Genomic DNA, 18,764 nt, shown 5'->3' with positions numbered 1-18,764 from the left:
TCTAGGAAATTCCTTGCCCAGTGAAATAGTTGACACTATTTCAGTTAACGCTTTTAAAGCTAAGTTTTTTTTTGGACAATAAAGGAATTAAGGGATACGGTGAGAGCGCGGGTAAGTGGAGCTGAATTGGCAAAAAGATTAGCCATGATCTTAATGAATGTGAAGATGGCCTACTTCTGCACCTAGTTCTTATGTAACGCATCACACATTTGCATCTATACTGTTCCTTATATCTCTTCTGCCCTCTCACACAAGTTCTAGTTGGCCCAATGTCTTAGTAAATAAACGTACAGCTCAGTATGGGACATGGAGGATAGAAACAGGCTATTCCAACCTACTGACCCGAGCTGGTGTGTCTGCTCTGCACTAAACCTGCTCTCAAAGTACTTCGCCTCATCAAATCCAAAGCAAATCAGAGCAGGACTTATGCACTTAATGGTAAAGTCCCAGGGAGTTTTGCTGAACAAAGAGACCTTGGAGTGCAGGTTCATTGTTCCATGAAAGTAGAGGTGCAGGTAGACTGGACAGTGAAGAAAATGTTTGGTATGCCTTCCTTTATTGGTCAGAGCATTGAATATAGAAGTTGGGAGGTCATGTTGTAACATTGGTTAGGCCACTTTTGGAATATTGCATGCAATTCTGGTTTCCTTCCTAATGGAAGGATGATATGAAACTTGAAATGGTTCAGAAAACATTTACAAGAATGTTGCCAGGGTTGGAGGATTTGAGATATACAGAGAGGCTGAATAGGCGGGGGCTGTTTTCCCTGGAGCGTTGGAGACTGAGGGGTGACCTTATAGAGGTTTATAAAAGTATGAGGGGCATGGATAGGATAAATAGACAAGGTCTTCTCCTGGGGGTGGAGGAGTCCAGAACTAGAGGGCAGAGATTTAAGGTGGGAGGGGAAAGATATAAAAGGGACCTAAGGGGCAACAATTTCACACAGAGGGTGGTGCGTGTATGGAATGAGCTGCCACAGGAAGTGGAGGAGGCTGGTACAATTACAGCATTTAAAAGACATCTGGATGGGTATATGAATAGGAAGAGTTTAGAGGAATATGGGCCAAGTCTTGGCAAATGGGACTTGATTAGGTTAGGATATCTAGTTGGCATGGACGAGTTAGACTGAAGGGTCTGTTCCCATGCTGTACATCTCCATGACTTTTCACTTCTCTCTGGCATATTTATCTAGTTTCTTCATAAACATTTATCAGCTTCCAAATGCAAGCTTCCCTCTTTAATGTGGATCATTGTGTTATTCCCATGATATGAGTTGTATTATGTTTGTCATAACTGATACATTACCCTTACTAAGTCCATGCCTGATGATCCTCCTTCCTTCTGCACCAAGTTCAATAGGACAGACTAAAAAAAAAACAGTGTTAATATAAGAGTGCCTATTAACACCACAATGCCTATCAAACAGATCAGATGGAACTTATGTCAGGACTCACAACAGGGTCTATTTTACAACAGTAACCTCCTCCTAATAGCACATTACAGTTTACAAAATCTATTTAGAATGTATCTCCACAAATTATAGCAATAGAACCAATGGCCAAAATTGCAGTATACAATTTCCAGCAAAATCCAGTCAATGGAGGATCATTATGAAATATAAATGGTGCGTAACATCAATTGTAGTCACATAATAGCAGTGAAGTTTTCTGGTGACATTAATATAAAATTACAAGTTCACCCCATATTTGACCAGGAATAGCAATCAGTATATTAGCGAGAAACAGTGGTCCAAGGATTGCTGAGAACACTTCTTCTCTTCCTTGTATGGTGCCCTAGGATCATTTACATCCAATTGTGGTGGCAAACAGCAGAGGGCTTTGGTTTTTCTCCTCTGAAAGACAGTGTCTTCAAAATTGCAGCACTCCCATTTCCTGCAGGCTGGGAAGGTCAAGCTAGATTTGTGCTCAATCTTTGGAGTGAGACCTTCACATGCAACCTTCTAACTCAAACATAACAGCTTAACCCATTGTGTCACTCTCTAAATTTCTTATATTATTGTTTTAAGAGGTTCTAGTTTGACAGATCGACAAATAGTTACTACTTGAACGATATTGAGATTCTTGTAATAATAGTAGATGATCCCAGCTTCATAGCACATGATCGCATTTTACCACTAGATATTATAAAACGGTAGGTGTTGGGCTCTTGTGGCACAGTGGTAGTGTTACTTCCTCTGGGTCAGAAGAGCTAGTCTCAAATCTCACCTGCTCCAGAGGTGTAGCATAACATATCTGAACAAGTCAAATAACTAAAAAGGGAGGAATCAAAGAATATATAATAGGAAATCAAAGTGAAGGAATATAATTTAGTTCCCATGAATACAATTAATATTTTTTATGCCTTACCCCAAAACAGTGGAGCAATTCTTTCTTGATTCTGTAGTTGTTCTCATTCTGCAGGTAGTTTAGAACAGTATGCAGGACACTTCTTTTAGCATTCTGAACAACTTGAAGGAATATAATTCGATCATCTTCCAGAGCCATTAAGACCATGATGATCTTATTTATTGCATTCATAAGACTTACTGTCAGGTCCTCACTAAGTGTGTTATGTAGCATCAGACCAATGTTTTCCAAACCACACATAATCAGAGGCGGAATATCTCCCAATCGGAACTGTTCATATGTGCATAGCTGTGATGCATTCAGAGTGCATGTCCATTGGAGTTGTGAGATGAGATCTTCCATTGGGCAGATCTTGATCTCCATAGAATTGGTAGAGTTATTGATTTCCATGCAGTCCGCCTCAACCCAAGTGTTCTCTGGATCACTGGTCAATGCGTGAAGCACATTGGGATCTTGGCATACATATTTATTGAAATTACTCTGATCATAGTCAAAGCAGAGTGCCACAGTAGTTGGGTCCACCTGTTGTTCCGTCCAGAAAGAATAAATACACATGGCAGCAGGATTTATTCCATCTGCTTCAACATATGAGCAGTAGCTAGGGAGCCAGGTGCTGCTCATATTGATGAGCAAACCCCACAATCGTGTTGAATTGTGACAAGCAGCTTGTACAAAATTGTCGAGGTCATATTGACTACAGAATTCAACAGCAGCAAGATCTATAGAAGAGACATCTATCCACTCTTCATATCTGCAGGATTCATTCTCATCACTTGTATGTGGATTGATTTGGATGTTGCAGTGGGATTTTAACCAGGCATTTTCAGGATACAACAACAACTCACTTAGCAATGCCTTACTGTGACAAACAAATCGAGTGAAATTTGCTTTGTCATTCCTCCAACAAAAATCTACCAGGTAAGGATCAACGTTTTCATGTGTCCACTGACTGTAGTGACAGTAGGTGGCCACATCTGTATCACTACTTGCCAAAATGGACGAATCATTACAAAAGTCAGTCAGCCAAAGATTGAACTCATTCTTCAATAACTCCTGAAGAATTACTGGGTTTTTGCACACATAGATGTTGAACTGCTCCCTATCGGTATTGAAACACACTGCTACCACAGTGCTATCTACTACAGCTGAGTACATCCAATTTTCATAGCGGCAAAGATTTTCCACAGCATTCGTAAGATCTTGTGTGGTTGGGTAGGCAGTGGCATGGGGCAGCACCGTATCACTGCCTTCCTCTGGAATTACACTGGAGACCACTGTGGAATGTGTATTGCTGGCACAGTAGTTGTTCAGCCAGGAGTTTTCAGAATTATTCAGCAGAATTTCCAACAGTGATGGACTGGTGCAAACCATGTGATTAAAAGCAGCTTGATCTGTCTCCTTGCAGAGTGCCACAACAGCAGAGGCCACGGAAAGATCATTCAGCCATGCTTCATAGTCACAACTGTTCTCAGCACTGCAGGCAGACATGAGCCAAGTATTGCCAGGATCCTGCACCAGTTTATTTAGGAGAATTGCATCATTGCAAACTGATTTATTAAAGTTTGTTTGGTCACTCCTCCAACATAACGAAATTATTGATGGATCTATAGGTTTCTCTTCCCACTTGTCATACATGCAGAATTCACTGTTACCACTCAAAATGGAGTAATTATTGCAAAAGTCAGCCAGCCAGAAATTGTTCTTTATGAGCTCCTGAAGTGCTGATAGATCACTGCAAACCACATTGGTGAATTGGTCACCATCATGACTGGCACAAAATGTGATCACTTTATCATCTACCATGGAGAAGTCTGTCCACTCATCATAACGACAGTGGATGTCCACTTCTTTTACAGGAGGGACAATGGTGGCTGGACTGCTAGTGAAGCCAATATAGGCACTGTCACTGACCACCTCAGTCATAAGCATAGGGACAAGCATAGTATTTGAACTGCTATCACAGAAGTCTTTCAGCCAAAAGTGAGCTGGGTTTTTCATGATGCTTTCCAACAGTGACGTATTAGGGCAGACAGTTTTTCTGAATCCAACTTCATCTACAACAGCACAATAACCAAAATCTGTAGAGTTGAACAAATCTCCAGCAACCCAAGAATCATAATTACAAGTCAGATCTTCAATTTGTCTGGTGTCACTTGTAGAAGAAAAAGGCCCCACATTGAGACTTCTTTTCTCACAGTAATCAGCATAGAAGTTTAATCCCTTGGTGAGATACGTATACATAAAATTCACTTTAGTGCAAATTTTATTGACCAGTGGGCCTGACTTGTTTCCTGCCAGGCCTCCTATGATACTACAAAACATACGAAGGTTGAATTGATGCTGGAAGTCTTTGTTGCAAAAGGTTCTGTTAAGCAAAAGGAAAAGTTCTTGGTTGCAGCTTGTGGGGAGTTGAGAAAAATCAGAAATGACCTTAAAAACCGTGGTAGTCCTGTACAGTTCAGTGGGAGGCTGATTAAGGAGGACTTGCATATTGTCTATTGTAACAGCTTCAAAATTCCAGGTCAGGTTATGAAGAAGACCCCTGTACAGAACAAACAATTGTTTATTTAAGAATATATTATGCATTCAAATCTATCATCTGAGAGTTTACAAAACTTTGATATTCTGATAACGTGGTTTTATCACTTCTGAGATGATAACCCCAGAAATAATGGAAGAAATTATATTTCTATCGTGCCTTTCTTTATTTCAAGACATCACATAGTACTTTACATCCAATAAAGTATATTCCAAAATGTGGATACTTTTATATTTAGGAAATGCAGCAGCCAATTTGAATAGCAAGATTCCATAACAAGCGATGAAGTAATGGGCAGACAATCTGTTTTGAAAAATGTCATGCTGGAAAAACACAGCAGGTCAGGCAGCATCCGAGGGGCAGGAGAATCGACGTTTCGGGCATAAGCCCTTCTTCAGGAATGAGGCTGGTGTGCCAAGCAGGCTGACATAAAGGGGAGGGGGGAGGGAATTTGGGGGAGGGGTGCTGGGAATACGATAGGTGGAAGGAGGTGAGCGTGAGGGTGATAGGCCGGAGAGGGGGTGGGGGCGGAGAGGTCGGGAAGAAGATTGCAGGTCAAGAGGGCGGTGCTGGATCCGGGGGTTAGGACTGAGATAAGGTGGGGGGAGGGGAAATGAGGAAGCTGGAGAAATCTACATTCATCCCGTGTGGTTGAAGGATTCCTAGGCAGAAGGTGAGGCGCTCTTCCTCCAGGTGTCGTGTGGTCAGGGTCTGGTGATGGAGGAGGCCAAGGACCTGCATGCCCTTGGCGGAGTTGGAGGGGGAGTTAAAGTGTCCAGCCACGGGGCGGTTGGGTTGGTTGGTGCGGGTGTCCCAGAGGTGTTCCCTGAAACGTCCCGCAAGTAGGCGGCCTGTGTCCCCAATGTAGAGGAGACCACATCGGGTGCAACGGATACAGTAAATGATGTGTGTGGAGGTGCAGGTGAATTTGCGATGGATATGGAAGGATCTATTGGGGCCTTGGAGGGAGGTGAGGGGGGAGGTGTGGACGCAAGTTTTGCACTTCTTGCGGTTGCAGGGGAAGGTGCTGGGAGTGGAGGTTGGGTTGGTGGGGGTGTGTGGACCTGACGAGGGAGTGGTCTCGCCGGAACGCTGATAGGGGTGGGGAAGGGAATATATCCCTGGTGGTGGGGTCTGTTTGGAGGTGGCGGAAATGACGGAGGATGATACGATGTATCCGGAGGTTGGTGGGGTGGAAGGTGAGGACCAGTGGGGTTCTGTCCTGGTGGCGATTAGAGGGGCGGGGTTCAAGGGCGGAGGTGCGGGAAGTGGAGGAGATGCGGTGGAGAGCATCGTCGACCATATCGGAGGGGATATTGTGGTCTTTGAAGAAGGAGGCCATCTGGGTTGTTCAGTAGTGGAATTGGTCCTCCTGGGAGCAGATGCGGCGGAGGAATTGGGAATATGGGATGGCGTTTTTACAGGGGGCAGGGTGGGAGGAGGTGTAATCTAGGTAGCTGTAGGAGTCAGTCGGCCTTCATCTTCCACCCCACCAACCTCCGGATACATCGTATCATCCTCCATCATTTGATGCCACAAAGATACAAGTGGGCAGTATGTGAGTGGAACTGAGAAATCAGAAGAGCATGATCACCTTGATGAGATTGTATGATAGGCCCCCCCACCCCGCAAAAAGTAAGCAGAAAATATCCAGGGAAATATCCGTAAGAACAATAGGGTGGCAATGGTAGGGGATTTTAACTTTCCAAACATAAACTGGGACTGCCATCGTGTTAAGGGCTTGGATGGGGAGCAATTTCTTAAGCATGTTCAAGATTTTCTTTCCTAACATACAAAGAGCAAAACTCCTCTTGGGAAATGAGGCGGGACAAGTGACTGGGGTGTTAGTGAGAGAGCATTTTAGGACCAATGACCATAATTTTATGAGCTTTAAAATAGTCATGGTAAAAGATAGGCTTTGTCTAAAAGTTAAAGGTCTAAACTGGAGCAAGGCCAATTTTGACAGCATTAGACAGAAACTTTCAGAAGTTGATTGGGAGGGTATTCGCAGGTAAGGGGATGACTAGCAAGTGGGAGGCTTTTAAAAGTGAGATAATGAGAGTTCAGTGATGGTATGTTCCTGGTAGAGTGAAGGACAAGGCTGGTAGAAGAAGGGAACACTAAATGACTAGAAATATTAAGGCTCTGGTCAAGAGAAAGGAGGCCTGTGTCAGGTATAGACCGCTTGGATCAAGTGAATCTCTTCAAGAGTATTGGGGAATAGGAGTACGCTTGAGAGAGAAAACAGGAGAGCAAAAAGGACACTCAAAATAGCTTTGGCAGATAAGGTTAAGGAGAATCCAACATGATTCCATAACTACATTAAGGGCAAAAGAACAACTAGGGAGAAAATAGGTCCCTTAAAGGTCAAAGAGTGATAACATGTGAGATCACAGGAGATGGGTGAGATACTAAACAAATATCTTGCATCAATATTCAATGTGGAGAAAGACACTAAAATGAAGAAACTTGAGTCAATAAATATAATGTCTTGAAAGTGTCCATAATACAGAAGAGAAGGTGTGGGAGGTCTTAAAACAGAAAGAGATAGATAAATCCCCAGGACCTGATCAGGTGTATCCCAGAACATTGTGGGAAGGTAGGGAAGAGATTGTTGGGTCCCTTGATGCCATATTTGTAGCATCAAAAGCCACAGGTGAGGTGCCACAGACTGAAGAATGGCTAATGTTGTGGTATATTTAAGAAACGTGGTAAGGAAAAGCCAGGAACTATAGACCAGTGAGCCTGATGTCAGTGGTGGGTAAGTTGTTGGAGGGGATTCTGACAGACAGAATTTACATACAATTGGAAAGGCAAAGATTGATTGGAGACAGTCAGCATGGTTTTATGCACGGGAAATCATGTCTCACAAACTTCATTGAGCCTTTTGAAGAGGCGACCACAGATGAAAGCAGAGCAGTAGAGGTTGTCTACATGGACTTTAGCAAGGCCTTTGACAAGGTTTCACTGGTTAATAAGGTTCAAGCACTTGGGATCCAGGGAGAGCTAACAAATTGGACACAAAATTGGCTTGTTGATAGGAGACAGAGGGTGGTGATAAAGGGTTGTTGTTTGGACTGGAGGCTTGTGGCCAGTGGTTTGCCACTAGGATCAGTGCAAGGTCCACTGTTGTTTGTCATTTACATCAATGATTTGGATGAGAATATAGGAGGCATGTTTAGTAACTTTGCAGATGACACCAAAATTGGTGATATAGTGGACAGCGAAGGTTAAGTAAGAGTACAACAAGATCTTGACCAGATAGGCCAAAGGGCCGAGGAGTGGCAGATGGAGTTTAGTTTAGATAAATGAGAGGTAAAGCATTTTGGAAGGACAAACCAGGGCAGGACTTACACAATTAATGGTAGGGCCCAGTGGAGTGTTATCAAACAGAGAGACTTAGGGATAAAGGTACATAGTTCCTTGAAAGTGGCATCACAGTTATACAGGGTGATAAAGATGGTGTTTGGCATGCTTGCTTTCATTGATCAGAGCACTGAGTACAGAAATTAGAATGTCTTGTTGTGGTGGTACAAGACATTGGTGAGGTCATTTTTGGAACAGTGCGTAGAATTCTGGTTGTCCTTCTGTAGGGTGTTATTTAACTAGAAAGGATGCAAAAATGACTTACAAGGATGTTACCAAGACTGAAGGGGTTGAGTTATAAGGAGAGGCTAGAGCTTCCTTCACTGGAGCATTGGAAGCTCAGGGAGGACCTTATAGAGGTTTATAAAATAATGTGAAGCACAAATAAGGTGAATAGCCAAGGTCTTTTCCTCAGGATAGGGGATTCCAAAGCCAGAAGGGATAGGTTTAAGGTGAGAGGGGAAAAGATTTAAAAGGGACTTGAGGTGCAACTCTTTCACAGTGAAGGTGGTGCATATTTGGGATGAACTGCCAGAGAAAGTGGAGGAGGTTGGTACAATTTACAACATTTAAAAGACATTCAGACAGATAAATGAATAGAAAGGGTTTTGAGGGATAAGTGCCCGAGCACGCCCAGATGGGACTCGTTCAGTTTAGGAAACTTGGTCTGCATGGACCAGATGGACCGAAGGGTCTGTTTCTATGCTGTATGACTCTATGACTGAACAGATTGAATAAATTCTTGAAGGTGGAAATCTGAAGGGCTATGGCAAACAGTAGGGGATGGGATTAATTGGATAGCTCTTTTAAAAAGGTGGCACAGATAGGATAGGCTGGACGGTCTCCCTCAGGGCTACTGCATACTACATAGATAACCCTGAGAAACAGAACTGCATTTCTTGCCAACATTCCTCCACTCCAGCATGATCAGCAAACATCAATCAATCAAACTCTTCTTTCAGCTCAATGCTGATGGAGGACTCTGACTGTGATTAAAGTTGCTGTTGTGTTTACTCATTGTAACAGTAACTTCGCAATGTCAACTGCTCTGAATTGTGATCAAGTGTTGAATGAGTGCAAATCAAAATTGAGCAGTCTGTCATTCAATACCTGGATCCTTATTCAAGCACAGTAGAATTCTAGAATACCCATTCTGTTTACAACCTCACAGATCATGATTAGATTAGATTACATTACAGTGTGGAAACAGGCCCTTCGGCCCAACAAGTCCACACCGACCCGCCGAAGCGTAACCCACCCATACCCCTACATTTACCCCTTACCTAACACTACGGGCAATTTAGCATGGCCAATTCACCTGACCTGCACATCTTTGGACTGTGGGAGGAAACCGGAGCACCCGGAGGAAACCCACGCAGACACGGGGAGAATGTGCAAACTCCACACAGTCAGTCGCCTGAGGCGGGAATTGAACCCAGGTCTCTGGCGCTGTGAGGCAGCAGTGCTAACCACTGTGCCACCGTGCAGATCCTTTTCATTTATTTTTCTGTTTAATCCAATCATGCCACATCATCTTCAATAATTCAACCAATTCACATAATGGCCCATAGAATATGGGATGGAGCTTCAAAACTGGAATTTGACCAACTGCTTTGATTAATGTCACAAGCTAGAAGAGTGAAACTCAAACAGTTGCTGATCATTACAGTTATAGCTTCAATCTCACACTCCAGTATTCTTAAATAATATACAAATAGTTTACACTATCAGGTTTAACTCAAATTGAAGAAAGGAGCCTTTCACTACTGCCCAAGTACCTCCACTCCTCTCTTAGCAATTGTTTTAATCAGCAGGAAGAACAGAACAGCAGAATATTGTTTAAAAAGAGACACTGCAGAATGGTGTAGTCCAGGAGGATCTGGGTCACAAGAAGAAGAAATACTGGGAAGTCTCAGTAGGTCCAGCAGCATCTCTGGAGAGAAAGCAGAATTAATGTTTCAGGTCCAGTGACCCATTTTCAGACTATTCTGAAACATCACTGGATCCAAAATGTTCATTCTACTTTTTCTCCACAGATGCTGTCAGACATGCTAAGTTTTTCCAGCAATTTCTGTTTCTGATTTCCAGCATCCACAGTTATAGAGTCATAAAGCATGGAAACAGACCCTTTGGTCCAACTCATCTATGCCAACCAAGTTTTCTGAACAAAACTAATCCCACTTACCTGTTTTTGGCCCTTATCCATCCAAACCCTTCCTATTCATGTTGCATCCAAACACAGTTATTTCATACGATTTTTGAGAAAGTTTATAGCTCAGGTTGTGGTTCAGGTTGGAAGTTTGCTCGCTGAGCTGGTAGATTTGTTCTCAGACGTTTCATCACCATGCTAGGTAACATCATCAGCAAGCCTCTGATGAAGCGCTGGTGTTCTGTCCTGCTTGGTTATTTATGTGTCTTGGCCTGTTGTGGTAGGTGAAATCACTTCCGATTCATTTTGAGAAGTTGGTTAATGGGGTTCAAATCAAAATGTTTGTTAATGGGGTTCCAGTTTGAATGCCAGGCCTCTAGGAATTCCCATGGGTGTCTTTGTTTAGCCTGTCCCGGGATGGATGTATTGTCACAGTTGAACTGGTATCCCTCTTCATCTGTGTAAACGGATACCAGTGATAACTGGTCATGTCTTTTGATGGCTAGTTGGTGCTCATGTATCCTGGTGGCTAGTTTCCTGTCCGTCTGTCCAATGTATTGTTTGTTGCAGTCCTTACAGGGTATTTTGTATATTGCATTCATTCTGCTGGTTGTTGGTGTGGGATCCTTTAAATTAATCAGGGGCTGTTTTAGTGTGGTGGTAAATTTGTGGGCTACAATGATGCCTAGGAGTAGTCTGGTCATCATCTTCGAGATGTCTTTAATATATGGCAGGGTGGCTACAGTCTCTGGGCATGTTGTGCCTTCTTGTTTAGGTCTGTCATGTAGGAATCGGTGGACTACGCTTATCAGGTACCCGTTGTTCCTGAATACGTTGTATACATCTTTTTCCTCAGCTTCTCGTAATTCCTGGGTGCTGCTGTGTGTTGTGGCTCAGTTCAATAATGTCCTGATGCAGTTCAGTTTGTGGGACGATTGCTCCTGTAATTGAATATCTGGTCAGTGTGTGTGGCTTTCCTGTAAATGCCGGTCTGTAGCTCTCCATTGGCTTTGTATTCTACCATAACGTCTAGGAAGGGGAGTCTGTTGTTGTTCTCTTCCTCTTTGGTGAGCATTATACTGTTAAGGATGGTGTTTATATATTTGTGGATTTCTTCTAATTTGTTGCATTTTGTGATGACAAAGGTTTCATCCACATAGCGGACCCAGTTCACAGGAAAGCCACACACACTGACCAGTCTGCCGATTTCTACATAACAAACCTAAACAAGACAACACAACACGCCCAGAGACTCTAGCCACCCTGCCATACATGAAAGATATCTCGGAGATGACGACCAGGCTTCATGGTACCCCACAAACATACCACCACACTGAAACAGCTACTGCTGAATTTAAAGGACACTGTCCCAACAATATACAAAATACCCTGCAAGGACTGCAACAAACATTACATTGGAGAGAGGGGCAGGAAACCAGCTACCAGGATACATGAGCACCAACTAGCTACCAAAAACATGACCAATTATCACTAGGATTCATACACACAGACGAAGAGGGACACCAGTTCAACTGGGACAATATATCCATCCTGGAACAGGCTAAACAAAGACATGCACGGGAATTCCTAGAGGCCTGGCATTAAATTGGAACTCCAGTAACAAACATATCGATTTGGACCCCATGTACCAACCTCTCAGAAAAAGAACCAGTGATTTCACCCACCACAACAGGCCAAGACAGACAGATAGAAAGCGGGACAGAACACCAGCGCTTCACCGGAGGCTCACTGATGATGTTATCTAACATGGTGACGAAATGTCTGAGAACAAATCTGCCAATTCAGCAAGCAAGTGTACAGTTATTTCATTTTTTTTGTTGAGGAGGATCTGGGTGTTAAAATAAATGAAACATAAAAAGTCAGAATCCAAGTACAGCAAGTAATTAGGAAGGTAAATGGAATATTGGCCGTTAATTGCAAGGGATGTGGATCAGAAAAGTAGGGATGTCTTGTTACAAAACTCTTCCTGACATTGATGACACCACATTTGCATACTGCATGCAATTTGGGTCATTGCAAATGAGAGTAAAGACTTGCACTGGAATCAGTTAGAGAAGTTTCCCAAGGCTCTTTCTTGAGATGGAGGGGTTGTCTTATATGGAAGAGTTGAGGAGATAGGCCTTTTACTCATTGGAGTTGAGTACAACAAAAGGACCTTATTAAAATGGGAAAGGGGGCTTTACAGGCTGTACAACGAGAAACAAGACGAAGGGGAGACACTTTCAAAACAGGTTTCCCATTTAAGAAGGAAATGCATTTCTCAGAGGCTTTAATTACCTTCCCAGTTCTCTTGCCCAGGCAGCAATGAAGGTGAGTCATTGCATACGTTCAAAGCAGAATTGAAGAGATTATGATTCAACAAGGGAGTACAGGAGACAGACAAGAAAACTGAATTGAGGCCACAATCAGATCAGTTGATTTTATTTAAGAACAGACTCAAGGGACAAAATAATCTTCTTTTGTTCCCACTTCTTATGATCTAATTACAGTTTTGAAATAACACGGGGTTGCAAAAGACAGTCTCATGCCTGAGACACAAAGACATTGCCTGCTGCAGCACTAAGCTGCACACTACAGAAGACTCAGACATTTACAGCATAGGGCCCATTCAGCCATTATGTTTACACCAGTCAGCAAAAGTCTGACTGCACTAATGGGCGGCATGGTGGCCCAGTGGTTAGCACTGCTGCCAGGGACCCGGGTTCGATTCCAGCCTTATGCAACTGTCTGTGTGCTCCGGTTTCCTCCCACAATCCAAAGATATGCAAGTTAGGTGAATTGACCATGTTAAGTTGCCCATAGTGTTCAGGGATATGTACGTTAGGTGCATTAGTCAGGGGTAAATATAAAGTTATAGCCTAGGGTATTGGGTCTGGGTGGGTTACTCTTCGGAGGGTCTGTGGGGACTTGTTTGGTCTAATGGCCTGTTTCCACACTGTAGGGATTCTATAATTCTAATCCCATTTTCCAGCTTTTGACTTTTACCATCTTCCTCAATTCTCCTCTTCTCCTTCTACCACAACTTAATTTTATCATCCAGTTACTGACCCCTTTACTAATGGATAAAAGTGCTGTCCTGTCCATTTTTATCTATGCCTCTCATAATGTCATAAACCACAATGAGCCCCATCTCAACCTTAAACAATGGAAAACCAAAGAACTGCGGATCCTGGAAATCAGAAACAGACAATTCTAAAGAAGGATCACTGGACCAAAACATTTACTCTGTTTTCTCTGCACAGATGCTGCCAGAGCTACTGAATTTTTCCAGCAATTTCTGATTTTGCCTCTCTCAACCTTCACTGCTCCAAGGAAAGCAATCCCAGCCTATCCAGTCTTGCCCCATAGCTCACATCCTGGTAAATCTTTTCTGTACTCTTTCTAATGCAATCACATTCTTCCTTTGTGATTGCCAGAATTGCACAAGTATTCCAGTTGAGGCCTCAACACCATTTTATACATATCCAACATCACTGCTTTGCTTTTGTATTCTATGCTTAGCCCCTGTACTTCATTAGTCCTCTCCAAGTTCATCACCGCATATTCTTCGAGAGTGAATTCACGGCTGTGCCTGCCTAACCAGTCCTTTAATATCCTCCTGCAGTTTACAACTATACTCCTCATTATTTACCTTTCTATCAGTTTTCATGACATCTGCAAAGTTCTTCATCATTCCCCCAATACTTAAGCTCAAAACATTAACATATACTATAAACAGCAAGGGCCACCGACTGAACCCTGCAGAGCTCCACTGTATAGAGAATACCTCCCGACCATCATTCGCTGTTTCCTGACTCGCAGCCAATTTTGGATCCAATGTATCACCTTATCCTGGATCCCATTAACTCCTTTTTTTTGACCAATCTGCCATGAGTGACCTTATCAAAAGCCATTGTGGACGACATCAAATGCATTAGCCTACCTGGTTACTTTATCAAAAAATTTGATCAAATTTGTCAAACATAAGTCTCCATTAACAAATTCACTCTGACTTGATCTGTTTGCCTACGCAAATAGGCCAAATTGAGGGGAGGGCATATTGGATTTGGTGCTTGGCAACGAACCAGGTCAGGTGTCAGATCTCTCGTTGGGAGAGCATTTCGGTGATAATGATTACAACTCCCTGACCTTTACTATTGTCATGGAAAAGGATAGGAGCAGACGGTACAGGAAAGTATTTAATTGGGGGAGGGGGAATTATAATGCTACTGGCAGGAACTGTGGAGCATAAATTGGGAGCAGATATTCTCAAGAGAAATACATGACAGAAATATGGAGGTTGTTTAGGGAGCACTTGCGAGTGCTGGATGGATTTGTCCCACTGAGGCAAGGAAAGGATGGTCGGATGAAGGAACCTTGGATGACAAGAGATGTGGAACATCTAGTCAAGTAGAAGAAGGAAGCTTACTTAAGGTTGGGGAAGCAACGATCAGTCAGGGCTTTAGAAGGTTACAAGGGAACCAGGAAGGACCTGAAGAATGGACTTCGGAGAACTAGAAGGGGGCATGAAAAAGCCTTGGCGGGTACAATTAAGAAAATTCCCAAAGTTTCTAAATTTGTGTGTGGAACAAGAGGATGGCCCAGAGTGTTGGTTGGGCCAATCAGGGATAGCGGAGGGAACTTGTGCCTGGAGTCAGAGGAGGTAGGGGAGGTCCTTGGATAAAAACTTTGCTAAAGTGTTCACTAGTGAGAGGGACCATGTCATTTGTGTGGACAGCGTGAAATAGGTTGATGTTATGAAGGAGGATGTACCGGAAATTTTGAAAAACATGAGGATAAATAAGGGCCCTGGGCCAGATGGGACATACCTAAAGTTACAATGGGAAGTGACGGAAGAGATTGCTGTACCTTTGGTGATGATCTTTGCATCCTCACTGTCCACTGGAGTAGTACCAGATGATTGGAGGGTGGTAAATGTTATTCAGTTGGAATAGGGATAACCCTGGGATTTATAGACCAGTCAGTCTTACGTCGGTGGTGGGCAAATTATTGGAGAGGATTCTGAGAGATTGGATTTATGACTATTTGGATAAGCATAGCTTGATTAGAGATAGTCAGCATGGCTTTGTGAGGGGCAGGTCATGCCTCACAACTTACTGAATTCTTTGAGAATGTGACAAAACACATTAATGAAGGTTGAGCAGTGTATGTGGTACAGATGGACTTTTGCAAGGCATTTGATAAGGTTCCCCATGGTAGGCTCATTCAGAAAGTAAGGAAGTATGGGATACAGGGAAATTTGGCTGTCTGGATATAGAATTGGTTGGCTCAGAGAAGACAGAGGGTGTAGTAGATAGGAAGTATTCAGCCTGGAGCTCAGTGACTAGTGGTGATCCGCAGGGATCGATTCTGGATCCTCTGCTCTTTGTGAGTTTTATAAATGACTTGTACAAGGAAGTGGTAGGGTAGGTTAGTAAGTTTTCTGATGACTTGGTTTGGTGGAGTCGTGGATAGTGTGGAGGGCTATAGTAGGTGCAACAGGACATTGACAGGATGCAGAGGTGAGCTGAAAAGTGGCACATGGAGTTCAACCTGGAAAAGTGTGAAGTGATTCATTTTTGAAGGTCAAATTTGAATGCAGTTTACAGGGTTAAAGGCAGAATTCTTGGCAGTGTAGAGTAGCAGAGGGATCCTGGGGTCCATGTCCATAGATTCCTCAAAGTTGCCACCCAAGTTGATAGGGTTGTCAAGAAGGCAGATGGTGTTTTGGCTTTCATTAGCAGGAGGTTTGAGATTAAGAGCCGCAAGGTGGTGGTGCAGCTCCATAAAGTCCTGGTTAGCCCAAACTTGAAATATTGTGTTCGTTCTAGCTGCCTCATTATAGGAAAAAATTGGAAGCTTTAGAGAGGGTGCAGAGGAGATTTACCAAGATTCTGCCTGGACTGGAGGGCATGTCTTATAAAGAAATGTTGAGGGAGCTAGGGATTTTTTCATTAGAATGAAGAAGGGTGACAGGTGACTTTATAGAGGTGTACAAGGTGATGAGAGGTATAGATGGGAGTGGATAGCCAGAGACTTTTCACAGGGCAGAAATGGCTATCACAAGGAGGCATAATTGTAAGGTGTTTGGAGGAAGGTTTAGGGGAGATGTCAGAGATAGGTTCTTTACACAGAGAGTGGTGGGCGCATCGCATGCACTGCCAGCAGTGGTAGTAGAGTCATATACATTAGGGACATTTAAGGGACTTGGATAGGCACATGGATGATAGTAAAATGAAGGGCACGTAGGTTAGTTTGATCTTAGAGTAGGATAAAAGGTTGGCACAACATTGAGGGCCAAAGGGCCTGTACTCTTCTATGTTCTACCCCTGATTAGTCAGTATCTCTCCAAGTGCATATAATGCCTATCCTTCAGAATTATTTCTTTCTAACTAGCAAACTGACTGGCCTGTAATTTCCTGGTCCCTTCCTTAAATCGTTTTTGAATAGGGAAATGTTAGCAGCCCCCGACACTTCACCTGTGGCCAAAGATTATTTGAAAATTACTGCCAGAGCCTTAGATATATCCGTCCTTTCCTCTCTCCTGGGATACATCTTAAGACTTATCCACTGTTTAAGACTGCTAACTCACTAGGACCTCATCCTCTCTATGTTAATTTCTTCTAATATTTCACACTCCTCCACCCTGATGTCAACACCTGCATCACCATTTCCATTGTGAAAAACTACGCCAAGTATTCATCAGTGGACTGTACCAACTTTTTCTTGTTCCACACAGACTACCTCTTAGATCCCTAAGGGGCTCTATCCTTTCCCTAATTACCGTCTTTCTCTTCAAATATATTTTTATAACATTTCCTTTGGGATTTACAGTCTCCAGGACTCAATATTGAATTCCACAACTTCAGAGCATGACCTCTGCCCTTTTTGTTAAATCATGAGCCATGATTTGTTTGCTCTCAGAAGACCTATTTTCACACCATTCACACATTCAGTTAAAGCTCTACTTCTCTTTCACCACAATTACCACCCCATTGTTTTTAGCTCTGAGCATCCACAACATCCGCTCCTCTTGCTTCTCCTCTATCTTTATTTACAGAATTAAAACCACCACTTTCCAACCTCTTTCCGTTCTGAAGTGAGTTCTATTGGACTTGAAACATTAATGCTGTTTTTCTTCACAGATGCTGCCAGACTTGCTATGTTGCTCCAGCAGTTTATGTTTGTGTTTTAGATTTCCAGCATCTACAATATTTTGTTAGAATATAGAGCCTTTGTGTTTGCTTCATCCTTGTGCCTATTTAAATGTAGACTTGAAAAATCCTATTCTTGTTTTGTCCCAAGTCTTTTTTTATTTCAAAAATATACTTTATTCATAAAATACTTTGATGATCTGTACAACTGGACATGCCATACATATGTAAACATTCCATTTGTTTGCATACCGAAAACAGAGTAACCATTCCTATTTACAGGTCTGTACGATTACATTTTCAGCGGAGGCGTCGGCAAATCCCAAATGACTACGTGGGCCCCCTGTTCTTCTTAGGCAGGCAGATGTCTTTTCCCACCGCGCCTTGGCAGCAGCTGCCCCAAGCTTCAGCGTGTCCCTCAACACGTAGCCCTGGATCTTGGAATGTGCCAGTCTGCAACACTCAGTCGGGGTCAACTCCTTTAGCTGGAAGATCAACAGGTTTCGGACCGCCCAGAGAGCGTCCTTCACCGAGTTGATGATCCTCCAGACACAGTTGATGTTTGTCTGGGTGTGCGTCCCGGGGAACAGGCCGTAGAGCACGGAGTCCCACGTCACGGCGCTGCTCAGGACGAACCTCGACAAACACCACTGCATTCCTCGCCAGACTTCTTCTGCGTTGGCACATTCCAGAAGGAGGTGTGTGACAGTCTCCTTCCCCCCCCGCAGCCACTTCGAGGGCAGCGTGCGGTGCGGCTGAGAGTCCGGGCGTGCATAAAGGATCTCACAGGCAGAGCCCTTCTCACCACCAGCCAAGCCATGTCTTGGTGCTTGTTGGAAAGTTCTGGCAATGAGGCATTCTGCCAAATGGCTTTGACAGTCTGCTCAGGGAACCGCTCGATAGGATCCGCCCTCTCCTTTTCCCGAAGGGTCTCAAGGACACTACGTGCTGACCACTTCCTGATGGACTTGTGGTCAAAGGTGTTTTTCTTCATAAACTTCTCCACGAAGGACAGGTGATACGGAACGGTCCAACTACTCGGAGCTTTCCGCGGCAGCGAGGCCAGGCCCATCCTTCGCAACACCGGGGACAGGTAGAACCTCAGTACGTAGTGACACTTGGTGTTTGCGTACCGGAGATCCATGCTCAGCTTGATGCAGCCACACACAAAGGTGGCCATCAGGGTGAGG

The 18,764-nt window shown here is 43.5% G+C and overlaps 1 protein-coding gene across 1 annotated transcript in view; it reads right to left on the bottom strand.

Annotated features, from left to right (window-relative positions):
* strc1 (stereocilin 1) overlaps positions 1-18,764 on the bottom strand; it is an 83,855-nt gene that overhangs the window by 53,638 nt on the left and 11,453 nt on the right. The window contains exons 4-5 of the mRNA XM_087981440.1: positions 2,367-4,908; positions 1,306-1,365 (exon numbers count right to left, since the gene is read on the bottom strand). Of these exons, the coding sequence (XP_087837566.1) occupies positions 1,306-1,365; positions 2,367-4,908 (2,602 nt within the window). The remainder of the gene's footprint in view (positions 1-1,305; positions 1,366-2,366; positions 4,909-18,764) is intronic.

Source organism: Chiloscyllium plagiosum, unplaced genomic scaffold (genome assembly GCF_037043375.1).
Source record: "Chiloscyllium plagiosum isolate Xiang-an unplaced genomic scaffold, Cpla_swu_hap1 HiC_scaffold_39, whole genome shotgun sequence".
Classification (NCBI taxonomy): Eukaryota; Metazoa; Chordata; class Chondrichthyes; order Orectolobiformes; family Hemiscylliidae; genus Chiloscyllium; species Chiloscyllium plagiosum.
Note: the sequence above shows the minus strand (reverse complement) of the source record. Positions and strands in the feature narration are given on the sequence as shown.